This window comes from Toxorhynchites rutilus, chromosome 3 (genome assembly GCF_029784135.1).
Source record: "Toxorhynchites rutilus septentrionalis strain SRP chromosome 3, ASM2978413v1, whole genome shotgun sequence".
In the NCBI taxonomy this organism is placed as follows: Eukaryota; Metazoa; Arthropoda; class Insecta; order Diptera; family Culicidae; genus Toxorhynchites; species Toxorhynchites rutilus.
In genome coordinates, this window is record NC_073746.1 from 15,926,790 (window position 1) to 15,944,139 (window position 17,350).

The 17,350-nt window shown below is 41.1% G+C and overlaps 2 protein-coding genes across 2 annotated transcripts in view; both read right to left on the reverse strand.

Annotated features, from left to right (window-relative positions):
* LOC129778266 (rhomboid-related protein 2) overlaps positions 1 to 17,350 on the reverse strand; it is a 72,924-nt gene that overhangs the window by 47,609 nt on the left and 7,965 nt on the right. The gene's annotated exons all lie outside the window — the stretch shown is intronic.
* On the reverse strand, positions 7,168 to 13,412 carry LOC129772901 (uncharacterized). Its single transcript, XM_055776430.1, has 2 exons — positions 13,364 to 13,412; positions 7,168 to 13,311 (listed from the first exon to the last, which is right to left on the reverse strand). The coding sequence occupies exon 2, from the start codon at positions 13,222 to 13,224 to the stop codon at positions 7,168 to 7,170; it is 6,057 nt and encodes a 2,018-aa protein (XP_055632405.1). The 5' UTR covers positions 13,225 to 13,311; positions 13,364 to 13,412.

A 17,350-nucleotide genomic window follows, 5' to 3' on the forward strand; every position in this document is an offset into this window, starting at 1 on the left:
GTCGCGATTGGATTTAGATTAAAAGAATGTGCGATGAAAATAGACTATATAACATGTCCAATTAATTTTACAGGTTTTCCTTCTTAGGTTACCTAAAGATAAAATCGTCGATAGTTCGCGTTACACAATCATATCACTTACCACAGTGAATCCTGATTCTTGCCTCTCCCTACTAACAACTATCCCGTCCATGATATTCGCTAGGCAACCACGCTATAGAAGCGACCCTTCTGGCCTTCGGGCGGAGAATATCATACTAACATTCCTTCCCTTCCTCTGGTGACTGTAAGGACGTGGCCGGCGTCGTTATTGACCATTTATGGCTTGAATCACCGAAAATTGATCAACGAGAATGATTTGCTAGTATTCCGTCATTGCGTCATTCTGTGTGTTCTTTGTGCAACTTGGTTGGTTCAGATCAATCACGGAGAGTTGTACAGTCTACCCAAGCTCAAGCTTATTATTATAAACATAATAAGCTAGACACACAAAAGTGTAATAATTGAAACATTTTTGTATGTGTTCCAGTATATGTTATAATGAGGACATTTACGGAGCGAAATGTGAAATGTAACCAACCCTGTACAATGTAAATGCAAAATGTAAACAACCCAGTACCCTCTTCAAACTTTCATTACGCTTCAACGATGCATTGTTCTTTACTACAGTGTATTTGGCGCTACATGAATATCATCGACATCGTCAAATTAAAAACAACTATGCCAAACAATGATGATAAACTAAAAACTATCACCAAATATAAGACTTATGAATTGGTAACAGTTTTCAATGCAGATTTTCTGGAAAAGAACTACGACAAAAAAAATTAAGATCAAAAACACAAATTTTATTATGGCAACCCTGATTATGAGTGGCAAAATCTAGAAAAAAAACACGCGTGTATCAGACTGAAAGCCGGAGAAAATTTTGTGTTGAAAAATCCACAGAACGTGATTTAAAACCAACATTCCAGGTATGATAACTATATTACTTTCAACTAATATTCTTTTCATATATAGGTACTCACAAAACGCTGAAAGACAAAATCGTTTGATTGGATCGAACATCCCAATTGATTATTCTGATCAGACAGGTGAGCTTGCACAAATATACCAATGCTATTCTTCGAAAGTGTTTTCCTTGCTATTCTTCATGCTTCCTGTTCGGCTGATGATAGATTATCCGGAATAAAGGGTGCGCAAGTTAGCAATTAATTGAAACTCAACGGCAGAGTAAGGTGTCGGACGATTGATTTATGTACTCCGAAGATCAGTTTGACCCCCGACACCACAAAGTTACGGACTAATGAAAATTGCTACGCTGCTTTCCGAAGTCCTTCCCGATTAAGCGCATCACTGATGGATAGTTGTACATCAGCTGGCTCTATCATGCATATGTGGCAGTGGAAAAAAAATAAACGGAACAAAGAATCGAGTTAGCTTTTAATGACCTACAAGCCATCGTAAATCAAATAAAAATATGAGTTCGAGTCACGTGGTGGGCCGGATGGGTGGGGGTGGTGTGGTGTGGAATAGCAATGAAATACATTAACGTAAATCTCGGAGTCATCCCTTCGACGACGATCGCCCTGCCGCACGTGACTTCATAACCGTCGGAGATTATGTCTTATTAAGGAAATGTTTTCTTCTGTGTTCTTTATTCTGTCCGCCTGATGAGAGCGATGGCGCTCTGCAACCGATGGTGCCACTCCGTCTGCACGCTTTTCTGTTTGATGTTGATAAGTTGTTTGTAATGAATGCGTTGAAAACTGTTGAGAAGAATTATTCGATGATGTAAGTTGATTATAATGTATGATCGATAGATATTTATCAGAAGTAGCACGAGCAGTTCTTAGCATTTCGCGTTAACGACCCATTGTGATTCGGACAAATACAATATAACATACAGATTGTCACACTCGTTTGCCTATCATATATGTCACTCGACTCCAGCCAATTATATGTGATCGAGAGTCAAACAATTAAATTTTATTACCGGTTAAAAACAACGCGATTAAATTTTCGCTCGGCATCTCTAGAGAGTGGAAATGCAAATTCAGCAGCCTACGGGACACAATCGAGAATCAGATCAAGCGTTTGCAGACAGCGGATCGCCTTCAAATGCGCGCACATTATCCTATTTTTAGCCAAACTGCAGCTTCAGAGTGCCTTTCCGAATGGAATGGCGAAACCTATTGACAAGTATTGTGTAACGCATTCCTTGCGGACTACTCCATTCGGAAGCGACAGTGTCCCCGCAGAATTACACGCACACGCGACGCAAAATAGAGCGTTCTTGTGGATTTAAAAAAAAATCGGGTTTCGATGGTATCACTGATCTGGGGGACTGTTTGAGGTTCATGAGGGTCGAGGTACAAATACTCGAACGATCCGTCACCACCCGGCTATTTAGTGATTCTACGCAAATAGCGCGGTCCTTTATTGTGGTGAACAGATACTTCAATTTCCCAAAATGGATTAAAACAAAGCGCCATGTTCAACGCGCACCCATTGCCATTGCCACGGATTTGATCGTCCATTTAGAAGCATGAGTAATTGTTGTTTGTTTTCACTACACATAGAACTCCAAACGTGGCAGGCGCCTCACGCAGTAGGCCTACTAATTTTAATTTTGGAGGATTGCTCGGCGTCGTTTCGGGAGGAGAGCACTGCACCGATGCTCACTTGGATCATTCATCACCGCGATCATGGAAACTATCGATGGACACCGAAGATAGCATGAAATTGGATAATTGAGTGGCGACGCCATTTGGTCAAGTATTAAGTGGGTTTTAGCATAGGAAGATGGATGTTACTTCCAAAAGAGATTTTTTCGGGTGGTTTACATTGATGAACATTAGCATATGAGGCCAAGGGTGTTAAGTATTTGTGGATGTTCAGATCGAGTTATGCGCTTAGTATCCATTCAGCTGTTGGAAACAGAGTTACCCGATTCGACCATTCTGGTACTGAATGCTAAAATGTTGTTAAAAGCCATTTGAGGCTTTCCAGAAAAGCCTATAGAAGAGAAATCATTTTACCAAATTTGTCTCATCTCATTAACATAAACTTGATCAAAACTATTACAGGCAAACCTGTTTTTGTGCGGTTCTTTTTTGTGTGATTGCTCGTTTGTGCGACTCTTTTTGTGCGATTTTATTATGACATCGGGTCTTGAATCACACAAACTAATCGCACCTAAACAGTCACACAAATAAGAAATCGCACAAAAACAGGTTTGCCTGTATTTAATTTCATTTTAATTTGGACATGTTTCTGTCGGGTGAATTGGTTCTGCAGGGTTGAAGCTTTTCTTTGGTCTATTTGATTCAAGATGTCGTGGAATTAAAAAAAGGACAGACAACGTTAGAAGAGGGAGGAGCTTGAAAGAGCAAAACAGGCCATCAAGGACGGATTTTCTTTGACCAAGCATCGAAAGTGATTGAAAGAGAACAAGCTTGACTCTGTTGGCAGTTGATTAATTGATTTTTTTATTATTGAGACCTTCAACATTTAATGTTTGTCGCCTGAGATCAAATTTCAAGCAGTTACCCATATTTATAGGTTTTTGGGATTCAAATAGTTTGCTTCCAAAGCAGTTTTCGTGCTAGAAATAATTGGAACAAGTGTTTTGCATCAATATGTGCCAAACATCACTCGTATACATTTTATCTTTCGAATGAAGTGGTCTCCATACCACTACTTTTTTTTTCAATTAAGGTACACCGGGGCAAGTTGGAACGATTTTTTCGAAGTTCAACTTGAAAGTTATCTTAAAAAATCACTAAATCACTAAATTGTAATCTGTTTGCAGCATATACAAGGTATAACAGATGACTTTCAATAAAAAATAGGGATTCACACTGGATGCTTCGAAAAATATCAATTTTGAAAATGTTTAGTTTTCATATGCATTATTTCCCGTTGTCTCGTAGAGCGGGGTAAGTTGAAACGCGGAATTATCATGAGTTTAATGTGCGGTTTTGCTTCTCGAACTATCTACAATTGATTTATAAAACACTAAATTGAAAGAATTTCATATAAACATTTGGAATAAAGGGTTTTTGTACACGTGAGATGTGGGGGAGTATTCTAATACACACAAAATGGACACACCATACTAGGAATTAGTATACGAAACAATAACCTCAAGAAGACTATTTTAGACGGTCATGTCAGAGTAGTGTCACTCGGAACGGCCGCAATATTCAAATATTACGTAAAGTACTCAAAAAGGGAGGAGGGGATGGCTTGTCGAAAATTGTTTAGGAATAAATCCAACTAAATCTAAATATTTTTATGGAAATGACGATTTGTTTCATGTTGTGTAGGGAAGAAGGAGTATAAAATAGTAAAAAATGCGTTACGTAGTATTTGAACGACCCCTAGTTGCAAAACTAACTAATTTTACTGGTATTATGTCTGTGTGTTCAGAAATTATGTAGAACATACTGAGGGACGAAATATAAATGATTCATATTTTCTAAATTTATTATCATTCATTCATACAGCAATCATCGACAAATAACGTCCGGCATCTGCAGTAGTGTTTTAAAAATAGTCGATTTCCACTGGTTTCAACTTACCCCAGGATCGGAAAAAACATGGGGTGAGTTTAAAATGCTCAGAGCTATAAGGAAAAAGATTTTTCAGTTTAGTTTTCAAAACCACTACAATTGGTTATCCCTATTTGATTACCAGACGTGCGATTCTGGCGGTGTTTTTGAAAAATCAGTGTTTTTGGACCGATGCAGTCAGCACGCAAAAATGTTTGTTTTGATTTCACGGATCAAGTAAGAGTAAACAAAGGCGCGGATTGCGTTAATGCATTCCAATATCCTGGAAAGGGCTGTCATAAGGTGGGCTGAAAGGTAATGTTTATTTTATATATTTTTATCGCGTCAATCCATCATTCCTAGTGGAAGTTATGATTTCCGTTTTAACTTACCCCGAATTTCAACTTTCCCCGGTGTACCTTATACATATTTATTTCCAGTTAAAAACACCCCCATTTGAAATCAAAGAATTCCAATATTGAAAGTTTTTTCAAACTTTTTGGTATTCCAGTCAATACTACGTAAAAGTAGATAATTAGTAAGCCATTTTGCTATTTCAGTATCGTTGATTTATTTTCCACTTGTGTAAATTTACCGTGTTTTCTTCATCGATGCACACCTTGGTTTTGACAGCTGGTCGTTTAATCTGATACGAACATAATTTTTGTAGCTGTTTAGTCAACTTTTCGTGCGTAGTGACGTGTTTTTAAACGGTTTTATTTAGCTTGCTCTGTAATCTGTTTGTATGTTTGTATGTATGTAACATGTGTGTCTGTAGCGCTGACCCACATTAATAGAAATTTGACCCCCTTCCTGTTGACCGATTGATCTGAAATTTTGAACACACCTTTATCTCTGTAGTCATTATAAAACTGTGTATTTCATGATCTTGAAAATCCAAGATGGCGGCCGCTACAAAATGGCGGATCACATATTTTCTCAAAACCTCATCAATATGGGTTTTCCAAAACCCCATCAATATGGGTATCAAATGAAAGGGCTTGACTAGTAGAACACAGTTATTTATGAAAAATCCAAATCCAAGATGGCCGCAATCACAAAATAGCAAATTACTTTACTAAACGGTTTTATTTAGCTTGAACTGTTCGTATGCATGTTTGTATGTCTGTAGGGTTGTTCCACATGATTAGAATTTTGACGAATAGGAACTGACCGAATTTATAAAATACCTTTATCTCTGCTGTCATTTTAAAACTGCTTATCTTGGAAAATCCAATTTGGCCGCCGCTACAAAATAGCTGATTCCATATCATCGCAAAAAAAAGGTTGATTGAGATATGTGTATCAAACGAACGAGCTTGACTTGGAGAACACACTATGTATTTTCTGCAATCCACTCAATATCGGTATCAAATGAAATTATTTCACTGATAGAATACAGTACAATGGATTTATTGTAGAGAAATATTCTAATGAAACATATAATGTACTAAAAACTAGAAAATAAAATAAGTAAAAAAAAACTTTTTAAGTTAAACGGTTTAATTGTGATTAAACATAATAATTTACTAAAAGCTAGAAAATTATTAGGCAAGTAGCAGTTAGCAGTTATCACACCTCTCCTTCATTAGTCTAGCGCATTGATAAGACTAAAATAAAATCGTGTGGCACGTTGGATTTCTATTATCCACGATTAGCGACTTCATCATATTTTCCACGATTTTATTTTAGATTTATCAATACCCTAGACTAATGAAGGAGAAGTGTGATAACTGATAACTGTTACTTGCCTAATTATTTTCTAGCTTTTAGTACATTATTATGTTGAATCACAATTAAACCGTTTGACTTAAAAGTTGATGGATCTGAGCCAAGGGGCAGGGATGGGATCATGACATAAGACTGTGATGGTGTGTAGTAATTGCATTTAAATTGAGTTTTCATTGTTCAAAATCTGTATTTTTTTCTCTTTTGATACATCAAATGGATGCCCTGGAAAAACCGTTTTCTGTATGTACTTGTATCCTTTAAACGGGTTAGATGACATGACGTGGTAGAATTCGGTACCGCATTCTGTTCAAAAATGTACACAAAAATACGATTAAAGCCATAACTACCCTTTTCTTCTGTTTATTCAATCATGCAGAAGCAGACAAAGAGTCATCATGTATCATTTTTAAACACAAGTCTATATAGTTAAGACCTACATAAATATAAGACTGAGTCAAATCAATCTATGACTACTGTTCGTGTAAGTCAGGGAAAACACGCTGTTCTTCCGATAGCCGTGATTTATTTGGTAATCAGCTTCAAGCTAAAAATACCTGAATTAGTTTCACAAAATATGGTATAAGAATAACACATACATTACAGTGTGCCTGTGTATCTTATACAATGGACACGCGTTGAATATAACCCTAACGGTAACAGTGGTTCGCTGGGTAATTATAGAAAATATAATATACTTCAAGCATAAATAAATAATTCATTTTCTAACCTGCACTAACTAGTACCTCTTTTGGTGTAGAAACCTGAGTGTACTTGGCTTTTAGTGTGAAAACAAACTATATATAATAGTAATCAAAGGGAAATTCAATGAGTTTAATAGAACACGTTCTTCTCTTCTGAGCACTTGCTAAACCTTCTATTGTTCATTTGGAGTTTGACGGTATGTACTGCTTGGCGCTGTTGGTAGACGTGCTTCTAGTTGCAGATAGGGTCGTCAGTGAAAGTGCCCCTGCAGCAACATCCCCCCTCCCGTAAAGATCAGTTGCAGACTCAGCTTTACCATTACTTTTTACGTCCAATACCGCCAGCTTTGACACTGGCCGGCGGAATATGCCTCCTGCTGTTTGCACCACAGCTTGTCGTATGCGCCCATCTTGACCGACGATCACCTGCAAGATTCGTCCCCTGGTCCAGCCGTTTCTTCTGTTCTCGTCTATGATGATGACTAAGTTACCAGGTTCAATTGCTTTGGTATCTCCAAACCACTTGGTTCGTCTAGTAAGAGTCGGTAGATACTCTCGCACCCATCGAGACCAGAAGTGATTTAGATTCTGCTGAATCAGATCCCAGGAGTTGCGAGCCGTTTTTGCTGCATCCAACATGAGAACAGATGGTTGTTTGATACCACTACTGCTGCCTAGCAGAAAATGGTTCGGCGTCAAAGCTTCCTGCTCTGCTGAATCTAACGGCAGGTAAGTGAGTGGCCTGCTATTCACGAGAGATTCTGCTTCAATCACGAGTGTTTGGAGACCTTCATCACTTAGCTTTTTGTTTTGAGAGAAACCAGCCATCGCCACCTTAATCGATCGCACCAAACGCTCCCAGCTACCACCCATACTGGGGGCTGACGGTGGGATGAACACCCACTTTGTGTATGCATTCGTGAATGTTGATGCTGCTTCCGTTTCAATTCGTTCGATTTGCCCTTTCAGCACATTGTTCGCCCCGCAGAAGTTTCGACCATTATCGGAATGGATTTCGAGTGGCGCCCCCCGTCGACACACAAACCGACGTATTGCTTCGATGCACGACTCCGTAGAAAGATCATACGCCACTTCTACGTGTACCGCCCTGATAGTAAGACACGTGAACAAAGCAACGTACCTTTTAGCAGTTGATCGTAACACTTTCACTTGTATTGGACCGAAGTAGTCTAATCCGGTATAGCTGAAAGGTCGGATGAAAGGTGAGAGCCGTGCGATGGGTAGTGGCGCCATCTTCGGTGTAGTTGGGTGTGCTTTATACACTTTACACCACTGACAATGTCGTGCCACTTTTCTTGTGAGTACGCGTAGCTGCGGTATGTAATATTGTTGCCTTACTTCGTTGACAATGGTTTCGGAATTAGCATGAAGATATTTTCGATGGTAATCGTCGATGATTAGGAAGGACACCCGATGTGTCTTGGGTAGGATCACAGGATATTTTACCTCAGTCGTGATCTGTTTTGCCAATCCAATGCGACCATCGATGCGTAGAATCCCTTCGTTGTCAAGAACTGGAGTCAACTTATAAATAGCGCTGGATTTAGGTATCGCTAGTAACTCCTTTTGCTGTAGATGTTTATTCTTCTTCAGAATGGCCACCTCGTTCGAATAGACTTCAGCTTGGACTTGTCGCCATATCGCCATCTCTGCTGCCCGAATCTCTTCCTGCATTAGAACTCTGTTCCCAATTCCTCGTTTTTTCAAGGATATATACTTCATAACGTAAGCCATGGTCCTCACCATGCGGCCCCATCGGGAAAATCGTTCATATACGATCATTGGAACGTATTCGTCCGTCACATGATGAAGATGGCATGGGCGAATTTCTTCGTCTGTGGTTGTGATACAATTCTTCGGAACAGGCCATTGATCCTTACATCCCAGAAGGAAATCTGGTCCTTGGAACCATCTGCTGGTTGAATCAAAATGTGGACTTTTTGTCCATTTGGTGGCCTCATCAGCCACATTCATCGCACTCGGTACCCAGTGCCACTCACTTTCGTTTGTTGAAGTCAATATTTCACCGACGCGGCAGGCAACGAATTGCCTGTACTTTCGATGTTTCGAATGAATCCATGCCAGCACTGTGTTCGAGTCAGACCAGAGAAACCTGCTCATGATCGGTATTGTGTGACCTTCGATAACGAACGACAGCAGACGGACACCTAATACAGCAGCCATTAGCTCTAAGCGAGGGATAGAAACATATTTTAACGGAGCCACCTTTGCTTTAGCTGCCACTAGTCTACACTGTGGGACTCCATCTGGTCTGATTACGCGGAAGTAGATCACTGCTGAATAAGCTTCTTCGCTCGCATCGCAGAACACGTGTGCTTCGATCGAATCGTAAAGGGATGGATTTGCCCCTTGAAAGTAGCATCTTGGGATTTGAACGCCGTCCACACTATCAAGCAAGCTCGTCCACCTTTTCCATAGCTCGAAAAGGTGTTCATCGATGCGATCGTCCCATTTTATCCCGGTTCTCCAAATTTCTTGCATGAGGATCTTGCCGTGGATTAAGAAGTTGGCTAGCAACCCCAGGGGGTCAAAAAGGGACATAATACATTTCAAGACTTGCCTCTTGGTTGGGCGTGTAGCTGTGTCTAAAAGAGTATGTATTTCGTCACTAATCGAAACGGAAAATGTAAGTGTATCAATTCTATGATGCCACAGCATGCCCAGCACGCGTTCGGCGTTGGCACCCTTTGTTTGAATGAGGTCTCTTGTTTCTTCTTTCGGTTCCTCGCCCATGAAACGGATGACTTCCTGGCTATTGGAGACCCAATCACGAATGTGGAATCCTCCCTTGGAGTGAATCCAGCGCACTTCACTGGAGACGGATTTCGCTTCTTCGACAGTAACAAAGCTATCGAGCAAATTATCGACGTAATGACTCCTCAAAATACTTTCTACCGCTCTAGGGTATCGTTCTGCAAATTCCTCAGCGTTCCTATTTTTCGCGTACTGCGCGGATGTTGGTGAACTGGTGGCCCCAAAGGTTAGCACGTCCATTAGAAAAATCTGCGGTGGATCTTCTGGATTATCACGCCACAAGAATCGCTGAGAATGACGATCGGGTTCTATCACTTTAATCTGATGGAACATCTCGGCAATGTCACTCGAGACGGCAAATGGAAACTGTCGGAATCGAAATAAAACTGAGTGTAAAGGAGTCAGCATGTCCGGTCCAGGGAGCAGAAGAGTATTCAAGGAAATACCATCGACAACAGCAGCGGCGTCCCAAATAAGGCGCACTTTTCCTGGTTTTCTAGGATTAGTCACAGCCCCTAAAGGAAGGTACCAAATACGGCGAGGGTCTGCGGATTCCAGTTCCTCTTTCGTTGCGCGATGGGCGTATTGTTTTGTTTGATAATCACGGAGTTGGCGGTGAATACTTTCTCCTACTACTGGATCTCGCTTCATGCGTCGCTCCAAGCATGTGAGTCGCCGAAGTGCCATTCCGTAACTGTCTGGAAGCTCGAAATGATCATTCTTCCAGAGTAGACCCGTACAGAATCTACCGTCAACTTTGTACGTCGTTCGCTGGAGCAAGTCCATAGCCCGTTGGTTGTCTACGGATTCCAGCGGTTGGAGCGGTGTCACACCGGTGTCTTCCCGATTGAAATAATCGCGTACTATAGTGTCCAGCTTCACTATGGCTGAACAATCGCACGTGTGATAATTGAGGTGTTCAACGTCTCGTCCGCCATCTACATGACCGTAGATACACCATCCTAAGCGCGTCTTGGATGCTATTGGTCCTTTTACCCCTTCTTTGATCTTCAAAGGTACAGCCAAAGATAGATCACGAAGCCCGATCAGTATTTGTGGAACAGCATTTTCGTAGCTGCGTACCGGTAAACCAATTAGATGTTGAAATTGTTTTTGGAGTGGTTCAACCCTCAACGTCTGCTGGGGAAGATTGAGGTGATCTACCGTCCGTGCGTTCTCCAGAGTGTGGCGAGTCTTTTTCCCGATCTCTGATACATCCACGGAAATCACCTGTGACGTATTCTCAATTCGCGACATGTTGGCGGTCCACTGCAAGCAAAGAGGTACCTGCGGACCCTGTAATCCAAGCTGATGGGCGAGACCAGATTCTACTAATGTCGTCGACGACCCTTCATCCAGAAAGGCAAAGGTCTTAACGGAACAAGTGATGCCGTACGCTACTACCGGTATTATCCGGTACAGGACCGATTGTCCACAATGGTGATATGTCAGGTTCGCATTACTGGCGAGCGCGTTACTTGTGCGTGATGAATGTAACATTGGATGATGCCGAAATTGGCATCCGTCGATTCCACACCGATTGATGTTCCGACAAGGACGACGCCCGTGAGGGTTCAGGCATGTTCGACAAAGCTTCAGTGTGTGCACAAATTTCCAACGGCTCTCGATGTCGCTGTCTTTGAACTTAGGACAGTCCTGGACCCGGTGATCTCTCGCGCAGACGAGACAGTGTCTCTTAACTTCTGACACTACCATATTTCCATATTCATTTTTGTCCTCCATGTGGGCATTGAAATACCCCTTTTCTCTATTTTTATTTCGATCAACCCTGACGAAAGGTTGCTCTACGTACGAGCACACTTTGCTAACTGATTCTACCACATGTGACATAAAATCACTGAAAGTTCTCAGATCAGCGGTTGGACACGCGATGAGTTTTTCTGCCCACTGCAGTTTAAAACTTGAAGGAAGTTTTTCGACGACCTCATGAAGCAGCACAGGATTCGATAGATGTGTTCGCTGTCCTGTTGCGATTAAGTGTTGGGTTAGATTTCTAACGGTTAAACCAAAATCCATCAAGGTTTCAAGCTTTTCAGCCTTGGGCGTAGGACACTCCCGTACATTTCTTATCAGCTTGTTTATGATAATTTCAGGACGCCCATATAGGGTCTGCAGAGTTCTCATTACCTCCGGAACGTTTTCCGGTGCTAGTAGATAATACCTCACGGACTTCAAAGCGTTTCCTTTTAAGCATCTTTGTAGTCGTGTCATGTTTTCTGTATCTGTGTATCCACAGGTGGCCGTCGAGTTCTTATAACTGCTATAAAACAGAGGCCATTCCTCTGGGTCACCTGAGAAATCTGGCAGATCGCGGGGCGTTATTTGCCTCGCTGTTAGTTGTTCCTGAGTTAGGTGGAATGAACGGTGGCTGATCTGGGAAGGCTGTTCCGATAGACGAATATTTTCAGGGACAATCTGTGATTGTATGCTGCACTCTATTGGCAGACTCTGAGCGATCGGAGGGTATGTTGGTGCTCCAGTGGAAAGCGGATTATGTCCGCGATTAGAATATACATTCTGAGTCGTATTCGTTATTCGCTCTCTTAACTCGTTCCGAACAGCTTGAGCACCGGACCGATGTGGTGGTAGAGGCGCTGCGGTTGAACGACTCGAAGGACCAGCTTGCTGCTGAGAATCTAATGATACTGTAGGTACAGGTGGTTGACTCGGGCTTCGGTGAGATTGAAGATCTGATTTTGACTTGGTAAGTTGCATCCAGCAACGTTGAAGCTGCTGTTCGAGCTCTTGTAAATGTTCTAATGTGCCGGTATTCGGTAACTGCTTAATATCTCTAGAGACATAAAGTTTCTTTTTAGTTTGGGTGACATCCTGATTTAGACTAGTTGTGATGGCGTTGTCCAACCCGCCGGTAGCCGCAGCAGTTTCTTGACAAATATTAACAGGTTCGGTTGGCCCGGTCTGTTCTGGTTGTCCTTGCGGAATTTTAGTTGGCGAAGGTGACACAACTATCTGAGGGTCGATTGTTTTTTCTACCCACTCACTGGTGTGCTTTATCCGTTCCTGAGTCTCAATTACATGGTTTCTAACACTGCGATTATCCGTTTCTTCCTCTTCCAAAGCAGCTGATTCAAGCCGGAATTTATCCTGGGAAAACTGCTTCTCTAGGTCAAGGTCATTTTGTTTCCGTTTTAACTCTTTCTGCTCAGTTAAATGTTGCAGTTCCAACTGCAAACGGGCGCGACGAGCAGACGAACTAGTCGATGTAGATTTCGCAGGAGCTGGTAAGCACTTTATGCAACTCCAGCGGCGATCTGTGACAGACGACGTTACTCCGGCACATGTGTAGTGCCACCATCTTCCGCATTCGTCGCAAGCTACCATATCGTCATAACTGTTGGGCCGTTTACAACCAGAACAGTTTGATTCGCCGGCCTTCGGGGTAGTCCTGCTTGTGTCCATTGTAATCTTGAAGTTTTTGTTCGTGTAAGTCAGGGAAAACACGCTGTTCTTCCGATAGCCGTGATTTATTTGGTAATCAGCTTCAAGCTAAAAATACCTGAATTAGTTTCACAAAATATGGTATAAGAATAACACATACATTACAGTGTGCCTGTGTATCTTATACAATGGACACGCGTTGAATATAACCCTAACGGTAACAGTGGTTCGCTGGGTAATTATAGAAAATATAATATACTTCAAGCATAAATAAATAATTCATTTTCTAACCTGCACTAACTAGTACCTCTTTTGGTGTAGAAACCTGAGTGTACTTGGCTTTTAGTGTGAAAACAAACTATATATAATAGTAATCAAAGGGAAATTCAATGAGTTTAATAGAACACGTTCTTCTCTTCTGAGCACTTGCTAAACCTTCTATTGTTCATTTGGAGTTTGACGGTATGTACTGCTTGGCGCTGTTGGTAGACGTGCTTCTAGTTGCAGATAGGGTCGTCAGTGAAAGTGCCCCTGCAGCAACAACTACAAAAAAATATTATAGATAAAAATAGCATTATCTCCTTCGTTACCACGTTGTCCGGAACATTGTTTGTAATAACTTTATAGCCCTGTAAGATCGCAACTACTCAAGCTATCATAATCTGATTTACGTGGATTTACGATCTTCTAAATCAGCATCCATTTAAATTCATTTATTGCATTTTTACATAACCAAACAACATTCTCGATATTATGACATCCTGGACCACAATTACACAAATTGTTAGTAGTGAGACCTACACGAATTGATTGGACAACATGCAATCTATCTATATATATAAAAATGGAGTGATGTCTGTCTGTCTGTCTGATTCTTATAGACTCGAAAACTACTGAACCGATCGACATGAAAATTGGTATGTAGGGGTTTTTGGGGCCAGGGAAGGTTTTCGTGATATTTTGAGACCCCTCCCCCCTCTCTAAGGGGGGGCTGCCATACAAATGAAACACAAATTTCTGCATTACTCGAAAATTAACCAAGCAAACGAAACCAAAGTTGGCATGTGAAAGTTTTAGGGTGCAATAAATGTTTCTATGATGGTTAGACAGTCCTTCCCCCACTCAAAGGGGGGGCTGCCATACAAATGAAACACAAATTTCTGCATTACTCGAGAATTAATCAAGTAAATGGGCGGGACGAAGTTTGCCGGGTTAGCTAGTATAATATAAAATTAATGCCTATTATCGGTAAATGGAGAATAATTCATTTTACGCATCAACTCACATTATGAGCTATCGCCCGAATCTAGGCGAAAAGATTGCTCGTTGCGTCGGGGAGGAAGCTCGAAAGAAAACATACCCAATTAAATCGTTAAATTGTTAACTTATTTTACTATATTCAATGTTCATGTTTCAAGCAAAACAAATTTGGACAAAATTACTGTCTTATGATATATAACACAACATATGTCGCAATAACCATTTTGAGTAATATGCGTTTGAAAATTCTTAATAAATCGTTACATTTTTCGTAGAGTGACCCCCCTATATAGAAATCAAAGACATAATCCTATGTCAAAAAGTTTTTTTTACTTATGTTATTTACGGTTGTGTCCCATTCACCCGAACCAGAATGAAGAAAAATTCCGACAAATCAGATTATAAGTTTTCTGGAATCCCCTGTTCATAAGTAAGATTAAATCAGCATGGAGGCCAATGAAAATACGAAGTAAAATGAATGAAATGATGAGGAAGTTCGATAATGATGCTGGAGACATCGCTGTGTCATTTTTAGAAATTAGTATAGGCACGATTAACATGTCGTCTCCTTTCCTTTCAGTATTGACCTTTAAGGCTAAGAGTTTATTTAGAAATGAACACGGGCTATAAAATATTTAGAAAATTAAGCTGGTTATTTTAACATAAAAAATAAATGCATAAATGTCTTGTAAATGTGAAAAGAATTGGTATGAAGAAAATGGTACTATTAACGTAGTATAAACGCCATCGCATCGCAGCGCGCAATTGCTCTTATGACATCATTGTTCCGTAATGAAATTTATTCTGAGGTCAAGGTAATGTGGGTAATGTCCCGATCTAACGAGGATAAGGAACCGAAGCGACCGCAAGCCGCCGAGGTGACGCAATCCGATTCGGCCGCCGATCCACCGTCGGAAGCGGCGGCCTTTCGCAAGCAAACCTGTATTCCATCGATTACCCGGTTACACTCTGTCCCACTTCTATAAGACCACCCTGATTTTATTTCGTTGCAACACAAACAGTTAGAAATTCAACAAGATACATTAATACATTGTTGAAGGCTCCGCGAGTGCGCTGTAGGATTCTTCGGAGCGCTTGAATGTCAAAGAAAACAGTTTACCGTAGACCACATTCGGGACGAAAATGTGCCAATGAACACTGTTTACCGGATCCTGGCATCCCGGAGCGTCGAGCGGCTGTCCGGCGAATATCATGACGAAAATGAAGAAGGAATCTCTTAAAAAGCTGTTCGACAACAAGGACGGTACGAGTTTGCGTGACGCCGGCCGAAAATTTCGATGCTTCCGTTCCTACATCCACAGAGTCCTCAAGCAGGAAGGCATCGTCTGTCGAAAGATGACTAGGTCCCCAGAGTACACGGACGAGCAGATAGCGACCGTGAAAGCTCAGTGCCGGTGGATGACGAAGAATTATCGCGGAACGTCGTTCGTGCTGGACGACGAGAGTCATTTCCCGCTGTCAAAGTCTCACATTCCCGGCAATGACAGGTACTATACTAGCGACAATCCGTCCACAGCCCCTGGGATGAAGTACAAAAACAAACATAAGTTTGAGAAGAAAGTTATGCTGTATAGTGCAATTCTCGACTGATTTAACAAATCGAGCGGACTTGCCATCAACCAGATAGTGTACCAGGAGGAGTACCTGGAGAAGATTATGGTTCCGTTCTTAGAGAAGCATCATTCTGATAGGAAGTACGTTTTCTGGCCGGACAAGGTGTCTTCCCAATACGCCCAGAAGACGTTGGCGTACTTCAAGGAAAAACGACCAACTTGTCCCAGTGCCGTCCGATTTTTTCGTCTCCATCAGTGCCCTGGCGTACAAGAATAATTGGCGGATCACGGACACTAAGCAGCTGACCACGAGGATCCGGAATTGCATCCGGAAGATGGATATCAGTGACGTCCAGTGCTCTTGTGAGAGCGTCTCCACCAATTTGCGCCATACGGCTGAGCACTGCCCCTTTGCCAACATTCACTGACATTTTTTTCTGATGAACAACCGTTATGTTTTTAATAAAAAATACTGAATAGCTTGGAAAAGTTTTTTTTACTATATCACTGATGACATTCTTTGTTTTTATCGAACACTCGTTTGTTTCGAGAAAAACACGTTTGAAATTTTGGGTCAAGGCCGTAACAGATTAGATACTGCAACACCAAAATGGCTATAACTCGATAAATAATGAGATGTTCGAAAAGTTCTTTCTAGGGTATATGCTGGAATGTCTAAAATTCAGAAACATGAAGACAAGTTCTAGTTCAAATTTCTACACTACAATACACCCTTAATAAACAATATTCCCGATAATTTCACTCGCTGCTCACAATCTCCCACACTGCTATTAGTAAATTGTGCATGCAATTCGGTCATTAGCTTACATGTTATGGCAGCAACTACGATTCGGTGATCATCCAGCTAATAATATGTCGTCGTCTGTGGAAAGATTGTTCGAAATACCCTTTCTCAAGGTTTGATGTTTATGTTAAGTTATCTGAATTGGCCTTTCTCATGGCTAGAGGCGAATTAATTACAAATTTTTGAAGTCCCAATAATTCTACCCTTTTTCTTTCTCTTCAATTTTTTGATTCACTCTAGACAGCGATCAGCTAGCACCATGTGTCAAAGCTGAGAGTAATTTTTCTTTATTATTTATTAGAGAGAGAGAGCTTGCGTAAATTGTAACGTGTTTCCAAGTTCGTTAATGACATTTTTTCCGAATTCGATTTATTTATTTACCATCTTTGGTCACAGACCACACAGACTATTTAGACATTCTTAATTCTATCTTTAAAAACTAGTCTACTTATGTTGAAATCAAAAATATCGTGCACATCGTTAAAAAGCCTACAGCATCTATCTAGCG